The following is a 15,351-nucleotide window of genomic DNA, read 5'->3' as shown; positions in this document are numbered from 1 at the left end:
TATTATTAGATTTACGATAACTAATAACATGAGACTTCTATTCTCGGCGCATTTACCATAAATTTTCATCTGTCATTAATTGGAGCGTGGCGCTGTACGGGTGCAAAACATAGACAGTGGGTGCGGCGGAAAAGGTTAGAAGCGTTCGAAATGTGGTGTTACAGGATTCCGTGGATAGATGAGATTAGAAATGAAGAGGTATTAGTAAAAATAGGAGAACAGAGGACTCTATGGAAGTCAATAAAAAATAGCTGAGATAGGTTAGTAGGACACCTTCCCAGGGATGAAGGTCTACTCAGAGACATATTAGAGGCAGAAACAGGAATTAGGAGGGGTAGAGGTAGACCTGCATTAGATTACTGTTCGCAAATAGTTAAGTATGTTGGCTGTTCTAGTTTTAGGAAATGCGAAGATTAGATCAAGTTAGGAAAGAGTGGAAATGCGTGTTCAACCTGTCTTAGGATTAACGATCTTATAATGATGATGATTAATTGATTAAATGTTAGAATTAAGATCCATGAAATTGTTTTGATTTGTAACGCATAATGTATTATATTATTCTTATTCTAAATTATCACCTTACAAATTAAATTATTCATTATACAATCATTAGTCGTTAATTAAAACTACAACAAAAAAATGTTAACTGTGCACCATGCTAAAAACACGTAATTTTTGATATCTAGACATCAAAGACTTTCTGAAGTTTGTCATGTCAACCTCAAAATCTCCTGTTCATGACAAAATCTTTTGTGCAGCGTGTAATGGAACCACCGAATGATCAAACAGGAGGAAAATCAGACCGAAAAAGTGACGATGAAGATTGCAATCAACCTTCTTGCTTTAAAACAAGCGCTGACGAAACTCCAACAAACGATACTGTATCAGGAAAAACGACCGAAAATAGTGAATCAATGTATAATACTGTAATCCTTAACGGAACTGATGATGCAGAAGCGTTAGCAGAAATTAAAGATAACTTTGAACCCTTGAATCTTGACGAAAATTTTCGCAAATGTAATAAAAATATGGGTATTAATAAGGAATTGTCTCAGTTTGATTTATCACAAGATTGCAGCATCTCCGTCTGCGCTATAGTAAAAACGCTTTCGGAAAGATTCTCAACAGTAAGTATTAATAACCAAAATCCTCTAATTCGCTGCATAGGTACGTACCTAATATCTGCGGATATAATATGAATATAAGGTAGAGACAAATTGGTAAAGGCTAAGAAGATAGAGAATAAGAAACTACAAAAAAATTCCGAAAATTTAATTTAAATTTACTTTAAAAAAATACTGCGAATGCTTTTATAGTTTAACGGTTCTTATCAACCAATAGTATTACAAATATCAAACTTGATAACAGATAAAGATTCGTCAATCTATTTCAACGAAAGCTCAATTATGGCCTTTATTTCAAATTCGACGCCTTCACCAAAATTTTCAATAACAATTGTTAGTAATGCTTGCATATCTTCAAGAATGTGTTATTTTCAACATCAAATATCAAACTTGATAACAGATAAAGATTCGTCAATCTATCTCAATGAAAGCTCAATCATGACCTTTATTTCAAATTGTCCCGACGCCTTCACCAAAATTTTCAATAGGAATTTGCTAGTAGCGCTTGTATGTCTTCATGAATGTGTTATTTTCAGCATCGAATGTCAAACTTGATCGTTTTTATAATACATGCAATCAAAACTGTACAAAAACTCGATACACTATGAGTTGGGAAAAATTAATCAGCAGAAGAACTGTCGATTACAAATTTTCCAATCTTTATTGCACGGACAATTACATACTAATTAATAAAATAACTCAGGATTTTCAGTCTTTGCAGGATTTTCTTTGTGCGAAAAAGATCAAGTGTGTAACAATAAGTAATATTCTTTGTAATGCCCACTACAAACAAAATGAAAGAAAATTTTTGCGAAATATGTAGTCATAAATGTGGAAAAACTCAGCTTTCAACCTGTCCTGCGATCCTGATAAAGGTCCACATAATGCGCTTACAGTACATGGACTACATTCAACAGGAAACAATATAGCATATTGTAATACAGGTTTATCTGTTCATAAACCGAACATCCGCTCCCTTTGTATTTTTTAGGCGGACCTTTGTTTCGCGTAATAAAATGAAATTTGTACAGTGAGGGATTTAGTGAATTTTCAACAAAAAAGTAAAAAGTTTTACTTCAAACGTCAAAAGCCAAAAGGTAACAGGTTAATTAGATAATAGGGGCATAAAATAAGTCTCTAAAAATCTCTTAATTCGTTCAAGAGATTGTACGATGTTCTTTTGGGAAAAAGTAAGTAAACTGGGAGTTACATCTAAACAAATAATTTGTTACTATCTTTGCCTTTCTGAATTGTCCCGATTCATTATTTCAACCACGACAATATTTAACATCTCGCGAGGCCAATATTCGGTAGCTTTATTATTTTACCTAACATACCAAGAAAAACAGATATTGGATGCAGATTACTATTTAGATTTTATTTACTCTTCCAAGTGTTTGTAGGTATTTGTTCTTTATCTACTAATCTACTACTACTTTCCATCAATACTTTTATAAACAATTGACACTAATAATGAGCTAAATTCCGCTAGTCGATTCCGACGTATGGGCACTGAAGTGAGACGAAATAAACATCCGATTCCGATGGGTGTGAGCGTACCTTTACGATAATAACACATTCACGTCTGTATTTATTGTACATGTACGTATGTAGACAAGTATACAAAGGTAATGTAATTATTCAATAGATTGTTTTACAAAAAAAATGCAGAGCACTACCAATACAGTAGCCTTATGATTTGTCATTGAATGTACAAACCGTACCAACTGACGAAAATCCGCACGAGTTCGCAGTTCATATATCGCAAATGATTTGATTGAAACGTTCAGTTGTAATTTATATTATTAGATTTACGATAACAATAATTGATCTGTAACAGTTTTTCACCTAATTGGACACAAAATATCGCGTCTTTTTATGGATATGGTCGAGCCATCAGCAACGAGACTAATTATTGTGAGTACTTATAATAATACGCTTTCAAATGTACTACTAGGCCACACACTTTCATATTTTTAAATAATTTTCTGCGTCTTGACAAGATTTATGATAAATTGTTCTAAAACTATCTTGTTTTTTAGTGAAAAAATCCAAAAATTTTAGGTAAAATTTTATCAAATTTATCTTGAAATTATAAGTTTAGAATCTAAGTAAAATAAAATATAATAGGTACATTGTTATTTTATTGTTTTTGATTTATATTGAATTGAAATTTGCTATCCAATATTAACAGAATATTCTATTAGTTCTTGTAAGTAATAATTTAGTTCAATGTCGTATTTAATTGTACATTAATTGTAAGGACAAACTACCTCAGCAAACTTTAAACTCTAAAAATGAATGAAAAACAAAACAAAAAGAAAATTTCATACAAAAAATATTTTGTTGATAGATTATTTTTTATGGACATTAACTAACTAACTAAAATAAAATTATCTACAACAGCGCTACTTTGAAAAAGAAAACACGGACAGACACACGAGTGATCTTATAAGGGTTCCGTTTTTCATTCGGACGTACGGAACCCCAAAAACGTAAAATGTTCTCACTTACAATTCTAAATCGAATTTCGTATAGATTGCATTAGTTTTCGAATAAATTTAACCCATATCTTCTGAAAGGGAAAACTTTATACTTAAATTTCCAGTGATATCTAAAACATTCTTTCGTGTTTTTCAAAAATTCCGTACCAAAAATAAAAGGCACGACATTTCATAATTATCATCGATTTAAAGGATGATTTTTCAAATTCCATAAATGATATTGAAAATAGAACAAAAACAATAGTACTTATTACTTTTTTGCATTTCTTAGTGGTAGTTTTTGCGGATTCTTATGACAAGTTTTAATGCTTAAATATACTAATATCTCAAAATCGCATATTTTTATAAACCGGCGATATTTTAACTTGAAATTTCCTTCTTAAATAAGATACTAATGAAGTTGTTTATCCGACGTTTCGCCAACACCTGCGGTTAGTATCTTCAAGGAATGTAACAAAGTCGTAATGTCCTTCACTACGATTCTATACTGTGAAACTATAAGGATGTCACCACAATTGTTGACGAAACGTCGGATAAACGACTCCGCCGGTATTCTCATAGAAGGAGGCGAATATTTTCAAATCATTCATCTAGTTGAAATTAGAGCCATTTTTCTCTTTATTTTCCTAATATATTGCCTATTATGATGCGAATATCCGATGCAATTTGTTCCGGAAGAAGTTAAACAGTAGAACGGAAAAGTAGTGGCAAGTAATGTAAATTTGTAATTTATTAAACCTAGCGAGAATGTCGAGTAACGGTTTGTCGCGCCAATTAGCCACCTTTGCTCCAATTAAAACTTGCATACGCGGGATTTGTCTGAATTAATTTGCAACTTAATCGACCAAAAAGCAATGGAGGCAAGAAGCTATTTATCACAAAATAACTGTCAGTATTGCATTATGAAATAACACACACACACACACACATACAAACAACAAGGCACAACAATCGCGGAAGGTCTTTCGTAAGTAAGGGTCACTAACATCGTCTCTCAGTTGTTCAGAAAGCATTTTCACAACACTGATCTTTATGCATCTTGCATGGACAAATTATGAAACAATTATTTCTAAGAATAACAGAGGAAACTGTGACAAGTAAATAAACTAAGAGATACCCAACCGTAATCGTCCCACGGAGAAAATGAAAAAGGAAAATTCACCTAAATATTAAAGCGATATTTACAATTTATCCCACTGGCCTGTTGCTTCGTAAGCGAAAATGATAAAAATTACAATTTGGAACTGAATTTGTAAAAATAAATTCCCAGCAAAAATAAATTTACTAGGTATTTTAGATGATATTACAAATTAAATTGTAATAATTAAGAAACTTGAAATAATTTTTAAAAAAGCATGTCAAAATTGATATTATTACAAGTGACCTAATAAATTCTACTATTTCTACGATAAATTCGGTCATTTACAATCAAAAATTGTAATATTTGCTTTGCCATAAACATTTAGTTTTCTCCGTGCACTTGTGATAGTTAGGGGTGAATATTCGTAAATTACAATATCTAATGAAGCAAATATAATTAACTGGCTTAGGAGGACGGGCGCTACTGTTTAGGAGACATCCGGGATTGCTTTTGTTTAACATACTCGGAAAAATCTTTAAAACTAACCGATTTTTGCAGACTAAGGAAATCCTTAAGAGAAAATAGTGGCCTAAAACATTTGTTAGTTTCAGATTATGAAATATTCCAAATTCAAAGTAATAAACGCATTTCTTAAAATGGTAAAATGCGTCAAAATCCGCCTTAGACACATAATTATATGTGTTCAACAGTTACCATTCTTTCATTATTCTTTCCTTCTTTGACTGGTTTCACCATACCATCGACTTTTATTACGTTTTACCTATGTAGGTACTCGCGGTCTTCTCAGTTTTCTTCACCAGACTCACGCAGTTTGTAAAAGTTGCTAGACGCTATCAGATTTTCCGCAAACGCGACCAGTTCGCCCCTATTCTCACGAATATTTCACGTTAATAAGTGAATTGAAATTGTAATTCGTTTACACAATTTTGCAAACACGGTTTTGTGTATAGTCGGTGTAGTTTTAAACGTATCTAATCAAAAATGTCCCTGATCGCCAAAATTAATGGAATAAGGATAAATGGCACCGGAAATTGCCAACAGAATGGATTCAATAATGGGAATGAATTTGATCTACTAAAGAAAGATTACGTAATGATTTATCTTTTTTGTTTTATTGTATTGATTGATATCGATTTTCAACATATAAAGGTCAAATCTATTCAATACGTAATGATTTTAGTGTTCAATCAGAAAAGTTGGATAATTAAACAAATTACATTTGGGACAAAATTAAATGAATTTTAACATTTATTTTAAATGAGGGTTGATATACCTCCTAGAATTAATTACGGAAGTGTTAAATAAAAAAATATTTGTGCATATTTTGTACTGTTTGAAAAGAAAAACATTTCATACAATGGTATTGTAAATAATATCCTATCGCCTTTGAAAATATATATACCTTTGACTATTGTAAACAAATAAAATTTAAATTTGTATTTGTATATTACACTTTTTTCTCTGCAATATGCCGATTGTAAAATTTAATAAAAATTTTTCAAAATGAATCTGAAAATGAAGGCTTTCTGTAAAACATATTTAAAAAAAACAACATAAACAACCGACATATTTCACCAAATTTGGCAAATGCCTAAAACATATCCGATCGTTCGTTTTGCTGTTATTTTTGTTTTAAAATATTTTTTTCTTGTAGGACGACGGATTCTCTTCAACAAATGGCACAGTGGACACTGCTTTCAAACTGATAAAACCAAATACAACTGGTTTTCATATATGGAAAATCGAGGTGAATATACGATAGTTTATTACTTTACACGTAGTGGACATTAAATACACCTTTTACTGACCGTTTCACTCGAAAACATCCTCATAAACCTTATCATATATCTAAAATACAATAATAACCTACCAACTGTTCCTTATTCATCCAAGGTATGACCTGGGTTGCAGTGAAAAATCCAAAGCTGATAAAATATATCGGAAAATTCCGAGAAAACCTACCCTTAAAGTATAAACTTTCTAAATTACCAAATTTGCTTATTCTTAAACAGGGGTCAACGTTTTGGTACCCTTGCACCCCTAAACAATTAAGTCCTTAAATTTAATGAGATACTACAACTATTAAAGATAATTTCCACAATGAATGTTGAAACGTAAAAATAAAAAGAAAACCTACTCAGAATGATAAAAACTTTAAATAACAATCCTGCTCGTAGTTTATTTATTTTTCTTTTAGAGTACCAAAGTGGTGTCTTTACCAAAAGACCAATACGGAATATTCTACGATACAAACGCCTACATTGTTTACGCTGCTTCAGAGTATGGACAACGTTGTGGCACTGATTCTGTGGTAAGCTACTAAAAAACTAAAAACTTAGAACTATGGTAAAATATATTAATTATCGTTTATAATGAGCAATTAGTCGGCCAGTGCAAGATGAACAAAATTTTCAATACACTACTACTTTCAAATGAATAAATCGTCTTAATAAAGAGCAAAAGAAGTTTTATTTTCGTCGAAGTTTTGTTAGAGAAGCTCTTTAAATGTTAATGCTTCATTAGGACCGAGAAGTCCATAAAGGGACCATAGAATGTCACATTCATTTTTGGCTGGGCGTTTCCGCCACATCGGAGAAGTCAGGAATTGCTGCATACAAAACTGTAGAACTTGACGCCTTTATTGGAGGAATTTCAACCCAGCACAGAGAATTTCAAGAACATGAAAGCCCCAGGTACACACAAATCATAAAAAAGATATCGTAGATACAAATGTGATAATTTCTTTGTAGATTTAAAAGTTACTTTAAAAATGGTATGCGAATTTTGAAACACCCATACGAAGGAGAATTAAATCAAAATTCGGACACGAGACTATTCAAAATCAAATGTAACGCTTTGATAGAACTTGAACGAGTATCGTGGGATCTGATGAATAGCGAAACAGTTTATGCTCTGAATACCGTCAATCATTTATTCTTATGGATAGGAAGATCCTCCAACGCCGTTGACAAAATTCACAGCATCAAGGTAACAAAAACTACAATAACAATAACAACAACTCAATTGTTCTTTGCAAAATAGTGTAAACTGTTTGGTAAGCCGCTCCGACAGTTTTTTAACCTGGGAACCGGATCATTTCCGAATAAATAAGCAACACTAATCGTAAAAGCATGACGAGTTTCGAATACGAAACAAAAAAAATTATGATCATGGGAGAAAGCTGAAAATTACTTTTATACAATAATTTCTTACAATAAACAAATATTATATTACAATTGTATAAAATTCTCCAAAATTATTAGTACAGTTATTTATTCAAAAATGATAATCTAGTACACATGTACACGGAGAAAATGAAAAAGGAAAATTACCTGAATATTAAAGCGATATTTACAATTCATCCCACTAGTCCGTTGCTTCGTAAGCGAAAATAATAAAAATTATAATTTGGACCCGAAATAAAATCCCAGCAGAAATAAATTTACTAGATGTTTTAGTTGATATTACAAATTAAATTGCAATCATTAAGATACTTGTAATAAAGCATGTCAAAATTGAGATTATTACAAGTTACCTAATAAATTCTACTATGTCTACGGCATATTCAGATATTTACAATCGAAAATTGTAATTTTTTCTTTTGCCTTAAAAATTTAGTTTTCTCCGTGCTCTCTGTCAATTCAATGTTCGAAAACAATTCGAATTAGACCGACGATAAATATAAGAAGTACCGTTAGGTACCCTTTTTAAAGGAATTTGCTTCAAATGATAATTTTAAAATTAATCCTAAACTTCATCAAATCACCTAAAACTAAGGCGGTTAATTGGGATTTAAATTCTAATAATATCAGGTTTTATGAATTAAAGTGGAATATTTATTAATCTGCCTAAAATGTTATAAACACGTATGAATATATCCAGGGGTTCCGCGGAATACAGTTTAAGAAACGTTGAATTATACGATTCAAAATCGATTTTCACTATATACAGTGGAATTCGTTTATTATGACTCCGCCTATATTGACCCACCGGTTAATATGAAGTAATTGCAGTGATAAGTTTGGTTTTCATATTAAATTCTGTATAGGAAAGTTTGGATATAATGACTCCGTTTAAAATGGCATATCGTTTATTATTACTGATTCTCAAGAAATCATATCCGGCTATAGTGACCCAAATGATTAATAATAGCATTTTTACTCATTTTGCTGACCCTTCCCATGTATATTGATATTACAATTCATCGTTCTTTTTCTTTTTTGTTAATAAATATGTACAGTCTGTAGTTTTTCTCCTCTATTAAACTAAATAACTAACCAAAATAGAAAGTTATTTATTTTCTTAGACTACACTTAGTATGACGTGTTTGTCATTTTCCATTGATGTCATTATAAGCGAATTCTACTGTATATGTATATATCACCGATTTCCTATTTTTTTTTTTTTGAAGATCGCTAACCAGTTACGCACAGAAAAAAAATGTTACCACATCGTATTTGTGGACGACGGTTACGAACAAACTCTGGACGAAAAGGTCAAAGGTGACTTCAATAAGCACTTACCCCTTAGCAAAAGAACTGTTCAACCACACGAGCCCGCAGAATGTAAGGATAAAGATAAAACGCACGCTAAACATCCTCTGCGGACGTACAAATGCACGGATAATAATGGAAGATACAGGGTGGCCGAAGTTAAAACGGGACCATTGAACCAAAGCGATCTTGATACAAATGTAATTAGTGGAACATTATGCTTTTGATATGAAATTCATTATTATTAATTTTAGGATGTCTACATACTAGACCATGGACGGTATGGAATCTGGGTATGGGTCGGTAAGAAAGCAAAGGAACGGGAAAAGGCAGAGGCACTTAGAAATGCACGGGGATTCGTAAAGAAAAAGAACTACCCTAATTACACAAGGGTCACTAGGGTTCTAGATGGAAACGAACCGTCTGAATTCAAATTTTTGTTTTCCCAGTGGAGAGATAAAAATGATCACACAGGTATACAAAGTAAAAAATTGCAAATTTCAAATAATAAAGAACGTTTTTCAGAATTTTGTTCAAAAGTTCGCTACTCCTTAATTCGTACTGTTTTCTAGAACAATTATACGTTATATTTTGCTAAATTAAAACTAACGAACAATTTTTCAATAATCCTGAAAAAAGTCTATACGATGAAGATTTTCCGAATTAACGAGCCGTGGTCTAGTGAAATTTTTATTTCTTCCAGACGTTTCGTTAGTAACTGCCCCGAACATTTTCAATGGAGTCGGTGGTGGTTGCTTCGTAGTAGTCTTCTCGGTAGTTGAGGATCGTCTGTCCAGAAGAATACTACGAAGCAACCACCACCGACTCCATTGAAAATGTTCGGTGCAGTTTCGAACGAAACGTCTGGAAGAAATAAAAATTCCACTAGACCCCGGCTCGTTAGCCTGGAAAATCTACATCGTATAGTTCACTTAAGATTTGATATGATGTTACAATATTAATTAATTATGTATTAAATTTAAAAACTACAAAAGAAAATACAACGTAAAATTTCACATTAAATAAAATTCTGTTATGGATATTTTTCCTTGGTCATTTTCAAAATCCCGTATAGTATACAAAAATTTCTCAACATGTTTTAGAAAAGACAATGACAAAATTAATTGGGACCAATGTGGATGTCGATTTACTACAAGAGAGGACATCATTGGCCGCGGAATGTCAGCTTTTAGATGACGGCGCTGGGACCATAAAAGCATGGAGAGTGAAGAAACGCGATTTAGTGCAAATAACCAAAGAAAACCAAGGAATATTCGTTTCAGACGGTGCATACATTGTCGTTTATGCATACAATAACAAACGGAGGGGTTGCAAGGACTTAATCATCTATACGTGGATGGTAAAATGGCAAGAAACAACAGGTGCCTTTAAAAAATTTAATTTAATTTTGCATTAGGGTAATGAGGCAAACCAGGAAGACATAGAAGGGGCTTTTATAAATAAAGACGAAATAAATAGGGAATTGGGAGGATCAGCTGTCTTGGTAACCATTACAGAAAATAATGAGCCACCTCATTTTCTGCAAATATTTCAAGGAAAGATGTTAATACTCAAAACACCCAGCGCTAACGGTGACGGTAAAAAATTTTAATTTATTTAATTCATATACTTAATAGCAATTCACAAATAGTATTTACGACTGATACATCAGCGTATAACCCTCATAGACGAGCACTGAGAAGGGTCATTTTTTAAAATTCAACCCTTAAAGGGGTGAAAAAAAGTTCAAAATTTGATGTATCAATCATGGCAAAGCCCAAATCAGCGCAGTCAGGGAGCTTCAAATTTTACACAACGATATGATCCACCATAAAATGAGTTTTCAAAGTATCACCCCAACAGGTGCAAAATGGGGGTAGTTAAGATATATACATATACTCAGTAATCAATTTTGGGGCAAGAGTTTTATGTCTAATTGCATTTAAAAATAATTACTCTTCATATTAAATAAATACCAAAATAACTTAAACTAATTAGATATTATAAATTTCCAAAAAAAATAGGAACACCCTACGGTTTGCGACATTGAATTTGTTTCAAAAATAAATTCATAGTTAGTTTTGAATCGCCCTCTGAGCTGTATATTTACCCAAATGCTTAATTAATTTTTCTAAATAAATTTATTTAATAACGGTCACTAAATTTCTAAACAAGCAGGACTTTCAATCAAATTATTTCTCAAGACTTTTTCGTCTGTAAAGTTATAAAGAATACGCATAATTAGATCTTTGAAGATCGGTAATAACAAATTGTACATATTACAGAGACTATGATTAATTATTTACAAACATCGACAGAACAAAGTTTGCTAGTCTTAAAAAGTTCTGATGAACTATTAAGAAACGTGCTTGAGACTCAACTATTATTAATGGTAACCTTTCATCATTAATTTGATTAGACCATACCCTGTCATTACATATAAATAAGAATAATTAAAAATATAACGATACCATTCGCCAGAATCACTCATTGTAATATCCTCTTTGAACGCACTAACACTCATCATTATTCATTAATGTCCGATAATTAATAAACTTTAAAATACGTAAATTGTTTAACATCAAAATTTAAAAGCACAATCTCAATCTTTTACACAAAAATGACTAAAACAACCGACATACAAACTACAGATAGGAATGCCGAAAAAAAACTACGAAATGAAACGATTTGCTTGTCCTTCATCGGCACATGGCAAATCATAAAAAGTGAAAGGAAGAGCAAACAAAGCACAACTTTAGTTGTAAACAACGTAAAGGCATTACTCAAGCTGGCATAATATTAATTGTAAAATGAACAGGTGGAAAGCTTCAATAATATTCTACGTATTTAGAGCTTCGAGAAAAATATTTAGTCAAATATATTGAAAACAGAAATAATATGACCAGCAAAACAATGTGGTACTTATCAAGAAAAAGCCGAGAAATAATTTAATTATAAATACAGGATTGTCCCAAAATCTGTACCTATGTAAATTCTGTTCAAATCTATTAAATTATATTTATACATTTACCGTTTTTTGGGCCAAATCAATTAATATTAACTAAATTGAAAATTAATTTTAAAGATGTTCCAAAACATATAAATTGTACATGTACATTTAGATTTGTATTGATACTAGATGATTTATTTAATTTAGATCAATTTTAGGTCGATCCAGTCCATTATGTAACACATACTTATTACAAGTATTTGGATCTACCAAATACACAAGCAAAGCTGTCCAAGTACCGATGGCATCAAGTTCTTTGGATTCAAATTATTGTTACATACTAAAGCAACTCAAAAACGTTTATATTTGGTGTGGAATTTATTCCACAGGCGATCAGAGAGAAATGGCCAAGGGTTTTGCCGGTAAAAGTTTCGAAATTGTTCTTGAAAGTAAGTAGTATATTTTTTCGGTTTTGTAAAGACTTGATCCACCCAGTATTTCCCAGAAAGTTTCTGTTTCTTTTTCTGAAAATGTGTCGCATTATAGCATGATTTAATAAATTTAAAATATACTACTTACTTTCAAGAACAATTTCGAAACTTTTACCGGCAAAACCCTTGGCCATTTCTCTCTGATCGCCTGTGGAATAAATTCCACACCAAATATAAACGTTTTTGAGTTGCTTTAGTATGTAACAATAATTTGAATCCAAAGAACTTGATGCCATCGGTACTTGGACAGCTTTGCTTGTGTATTTGGTAGATCCAAATACTTGTAATAAGTATGTGTTACATAATGGACTGGATCGACCTAAAATTGATCTAAATTAAATAAATCATCTAGTATCAATACAAATCTAAATGTACATGTACAATTTATATGTTTTGGAACATCTTTAAAATTAATTTTCAATTTAGTTAATATTAATTGATTTGGCCCAAAAAACGGTAAATGTATAAATATAATTTAATAGATTTGAACAGAATTTACATAGGTACAGATTTTGGGACAATCCTGTATTTATAATTAAATTATTTCTCGGCTTTTTCTTGATAAGTACCACATTGTTTTGCTGGTCATATTATTTCTGTTTTCAATATATTTGACTAAATATTTTTCTCGAAGCTCTAAATACGTAGAATATTATTGAAGCTTTCCACCTGTTNAGTTTGCTAGTCTTAAAAAGTTCTGATGAACTATTAAGAAACGTGCTTGAGACTCAACTATTATTAATGGTAACCTTTCATCATTAATTTGATTAGACCATACCCTGTCATTACATATAAATAAGAATAATTAAAAATATAACGATACCATTCGCCAGAATCACTCATTGTAATATCCTCTTTGAACGCACTAACACTCATCATTATTCATTAATGTCCGATAATTAATAAACTTTAAAATACGTAAATTGTTTAACATCAAAATTTAAAAGCACAATCTCAATCTTTTACACAAAAATGACTAAAACAACCGACATACAAACTACAGATAGGAATGCCGAAAAAAAACTACGAAATGAAACGATTTGCTTGTCCTTCATCGGCACATGGCAAATCATAAAAAGTGAAAGGAAGAGCAAACAAAGCACAACTTTAGTTGTAAACAACGTAAAGGCATTACTCAAGCTGGCATAATATTAATTGTAAAATGAACAGGTGGAAAGCTTCAATAATATTCTACGTATTTAGAGCTTCGAGAAAAATATTTAGTCAAATATATTGAAAACAGAAATAATATGACCAGCAAAACAATGTGGTACTTATCAAGAAAAAGCCGAGAAATAATTTAATTATAAATACAGGATTGTCCCAAAATCTGTACCTATGTAAATTCTGTTCAAATCTATTAAATTATATTTATACATTTACCGTTTTTTGGGCCAAATCAATTAATATTAACTAAATTGAAAATTAATTTTAAAGATGTTCCAAAACATATAAATTGTACATGTACATTTAGATTTGTATTGATACTAGATGATTTATTTAATTTAGATCAATTTTAGGTCGATCCAGTCCATTATGTAACACATACTTATTACAAGTATTTGGATCTACCAAATACACAAGCAAAGCTGTCCAAGTACCGATGGCATCAAGTTCTTTGGATTCAAATTATTGTTACATACTAAAGCAACTCAAAAACGTTTATATTTGGTGTGGAATTTATTCCACAGGCGATCAGAGAGAAATGGCCAAGGGTTTTGCCGGTAAAAGTTTCGAAATTGTTCTTGAAAGTAAGTAGTATATTTTAAATTTATTAAATCATGCTATAATGCGACACATTTTCAGAAAAAGAAACAGAAACTTTCTGGGAAATACTGGGTGGATCAAGTCTTTACAAAACCGAAAAAATATCAACCGATGTATATTCTTGTAGACCCGCAAAGTTATATCGATGTTATTGGGATTCTTTGCCACTTAAAGGTAATAACAACAAAAGCCCACGTATGTACTAAAGGATTTCGAAACTTTTACATTAACAAACGTATAATCAGAAATTCATTATCAAAAATATGTCAATTAATATATTTATGCACTAGAGGTATTTCATTTTCAGCTGAAGAAATTTTCAACTTTACTCAGTCTGATTTATTGTCAGAACACGTACTGTTATTAGACGCGTACTCTGCGGTCTTCCTGTGGCTTGGAAAATTGAGCAGTAAAAGAAAAGATACATTTTATATGAAAAACATCTTAGAACATCTAAAGCAGGGTAATTATAAAGTAATTCAATCCACTCTTACTTACTAATCTTTAATATTTTTCTTCAGAAGGAACTTACAGAAATATAAACATTCCAATAATTCAAGTCTTACAGGGAAACGAGCCAATTATTTTTACGGGATTTTTCAAAACTTGGAATGATTCTTTTTGGGATGTAAGTTTTTCTAGACCTTTACAATAGAATTGTAGATATGATTTTCTTTTAATTATACTAGTTCTTCCCCCCTATCAGTCACTGTGAGCTCGAAATTGTTAGCACCATTGCTTCGAGTGGTCGAAATTCACTTTTGTGAATATTTTTTTTAATCATTTTCTTTGTGTTAAAAATTGTTTGAAAAACGTTTTTATTCTAATTATTTATATTCATACGCTTGAAAGCATTAACATCAGTGACAACAATAGTTAGAGAGCAATAGTTGGACTTTGCCATAATTATATATACATAT

General features: G+C 31.3%; 1 protein-coding gene and 2 long non-coding RNA genes across 5 annotated transcripts in view; 1 reads left to right on the top strand and 2 right to left on the bottom strand.

Annotated features, from left to right (window-relative positions):
- Nucleotides 1-11,713, bottom strand: part of LOC112904211 — a 14,347-nt gene extending 2,634 nt beyond the window's left edge. Inside the window, exon 1 of the long non-coding RNA XR_003230956.1 lies at nt 11,695-11,713. This is a non-coding gene — a long non-coding RNA (uncharacterized LOC112904211). The remainder of the gene's footprint in view (nt 1-11,694) is intronic.
- Nucleotides 680-15,351, top strand: part of LOC108736898 (villin-like protein quail) — a 16,465-nt gene continuing 1,793 nt past the window's right edge. Inside the window, exons 1-13 of one of the 3 annotated variants that reach the window (XM_025973695.1) lie at nt 680-1,127; nt 6,385-6,477; nt 6,928-7,041; nt 7,254-7,423; nt 7,481-7,718; nt 9,142-9,423; nt 9,478-9,697; nt 10,327-10,583; nt 10,641-10,821; nt 12,392-12,622; nt 14,471-14,605; nt 14,739-14,894; nt 14,953-15,059. In XM_025973695.1, coding sequence (XP_025829480.1) covers nt 738-1,127; nt 6,385-6,477; nt 6,928-7,041; nt 7,254-7,423; nt 7,481-7,718; nt 9,142-9,423; nt 9,478-9,697; nt 10,327-10,583; nt 10,641-10,821; nt 12,392-12,622; nt 14,471-14,605; nt 14,739-14,894; nt 14,953-15,059 — 2,574 coding nt within the window. In that variant the 5' untranslated portion in view covers nt 680-737. Of the gene's footprint in view, nt 1,128-2,574; nt 3,042-5,284; nt 5,820-6,384; nt 6,478-6,927; nt 7,042-7,253; nt 7,424-7,480; nt 7,719-9,141; nt 9,424-9,477; nt 9,698-10,326; nt 10,584-10,640; nt 10,822-12,391; nt 12,623-14,470; nt 14,606-14,738; nt 14,895-14,952; nt 15,060-15,351 lie in introns of those variants that run through there. The other 2 variants (XM_025973698.1, XM_025973697.1) reach the window with 2 other exon arrangements.
- Nucleotides 12,641-13,010, bottom strand: LOC112904212. Its single transcript, XR_003230957.1, has 2 exons — nt 12,753-13,010; nt 12,641-12,697 (listed from the first exon to the last, which is right to left on the bottom strand). It is a non-coding gene; the product is annotated as an uncharacterized LOC112904212 (long non-coding RNA).

The sequence above is a fragment of the Agrilus planipennis genome, unplaced genomic scaffold (genome assembly GCF_000699045.2).
Source record: "Agrilus planipennis isolate EAB-ADULT unplaced genomic scaffold, Apla_2.0 scaffold55, whole genome shotgun sequence".
NCBI classification, from domain to species: domain Eukaryota; kingdom Metazoa; phylum Arthropoda; class Insecta; order Coleoptera; family Buprestidae; genus Agrilus; species Agrilus planipennis.
This window is presented reverse-complemented; position numbering and strand designations above follow the sequence as displayed.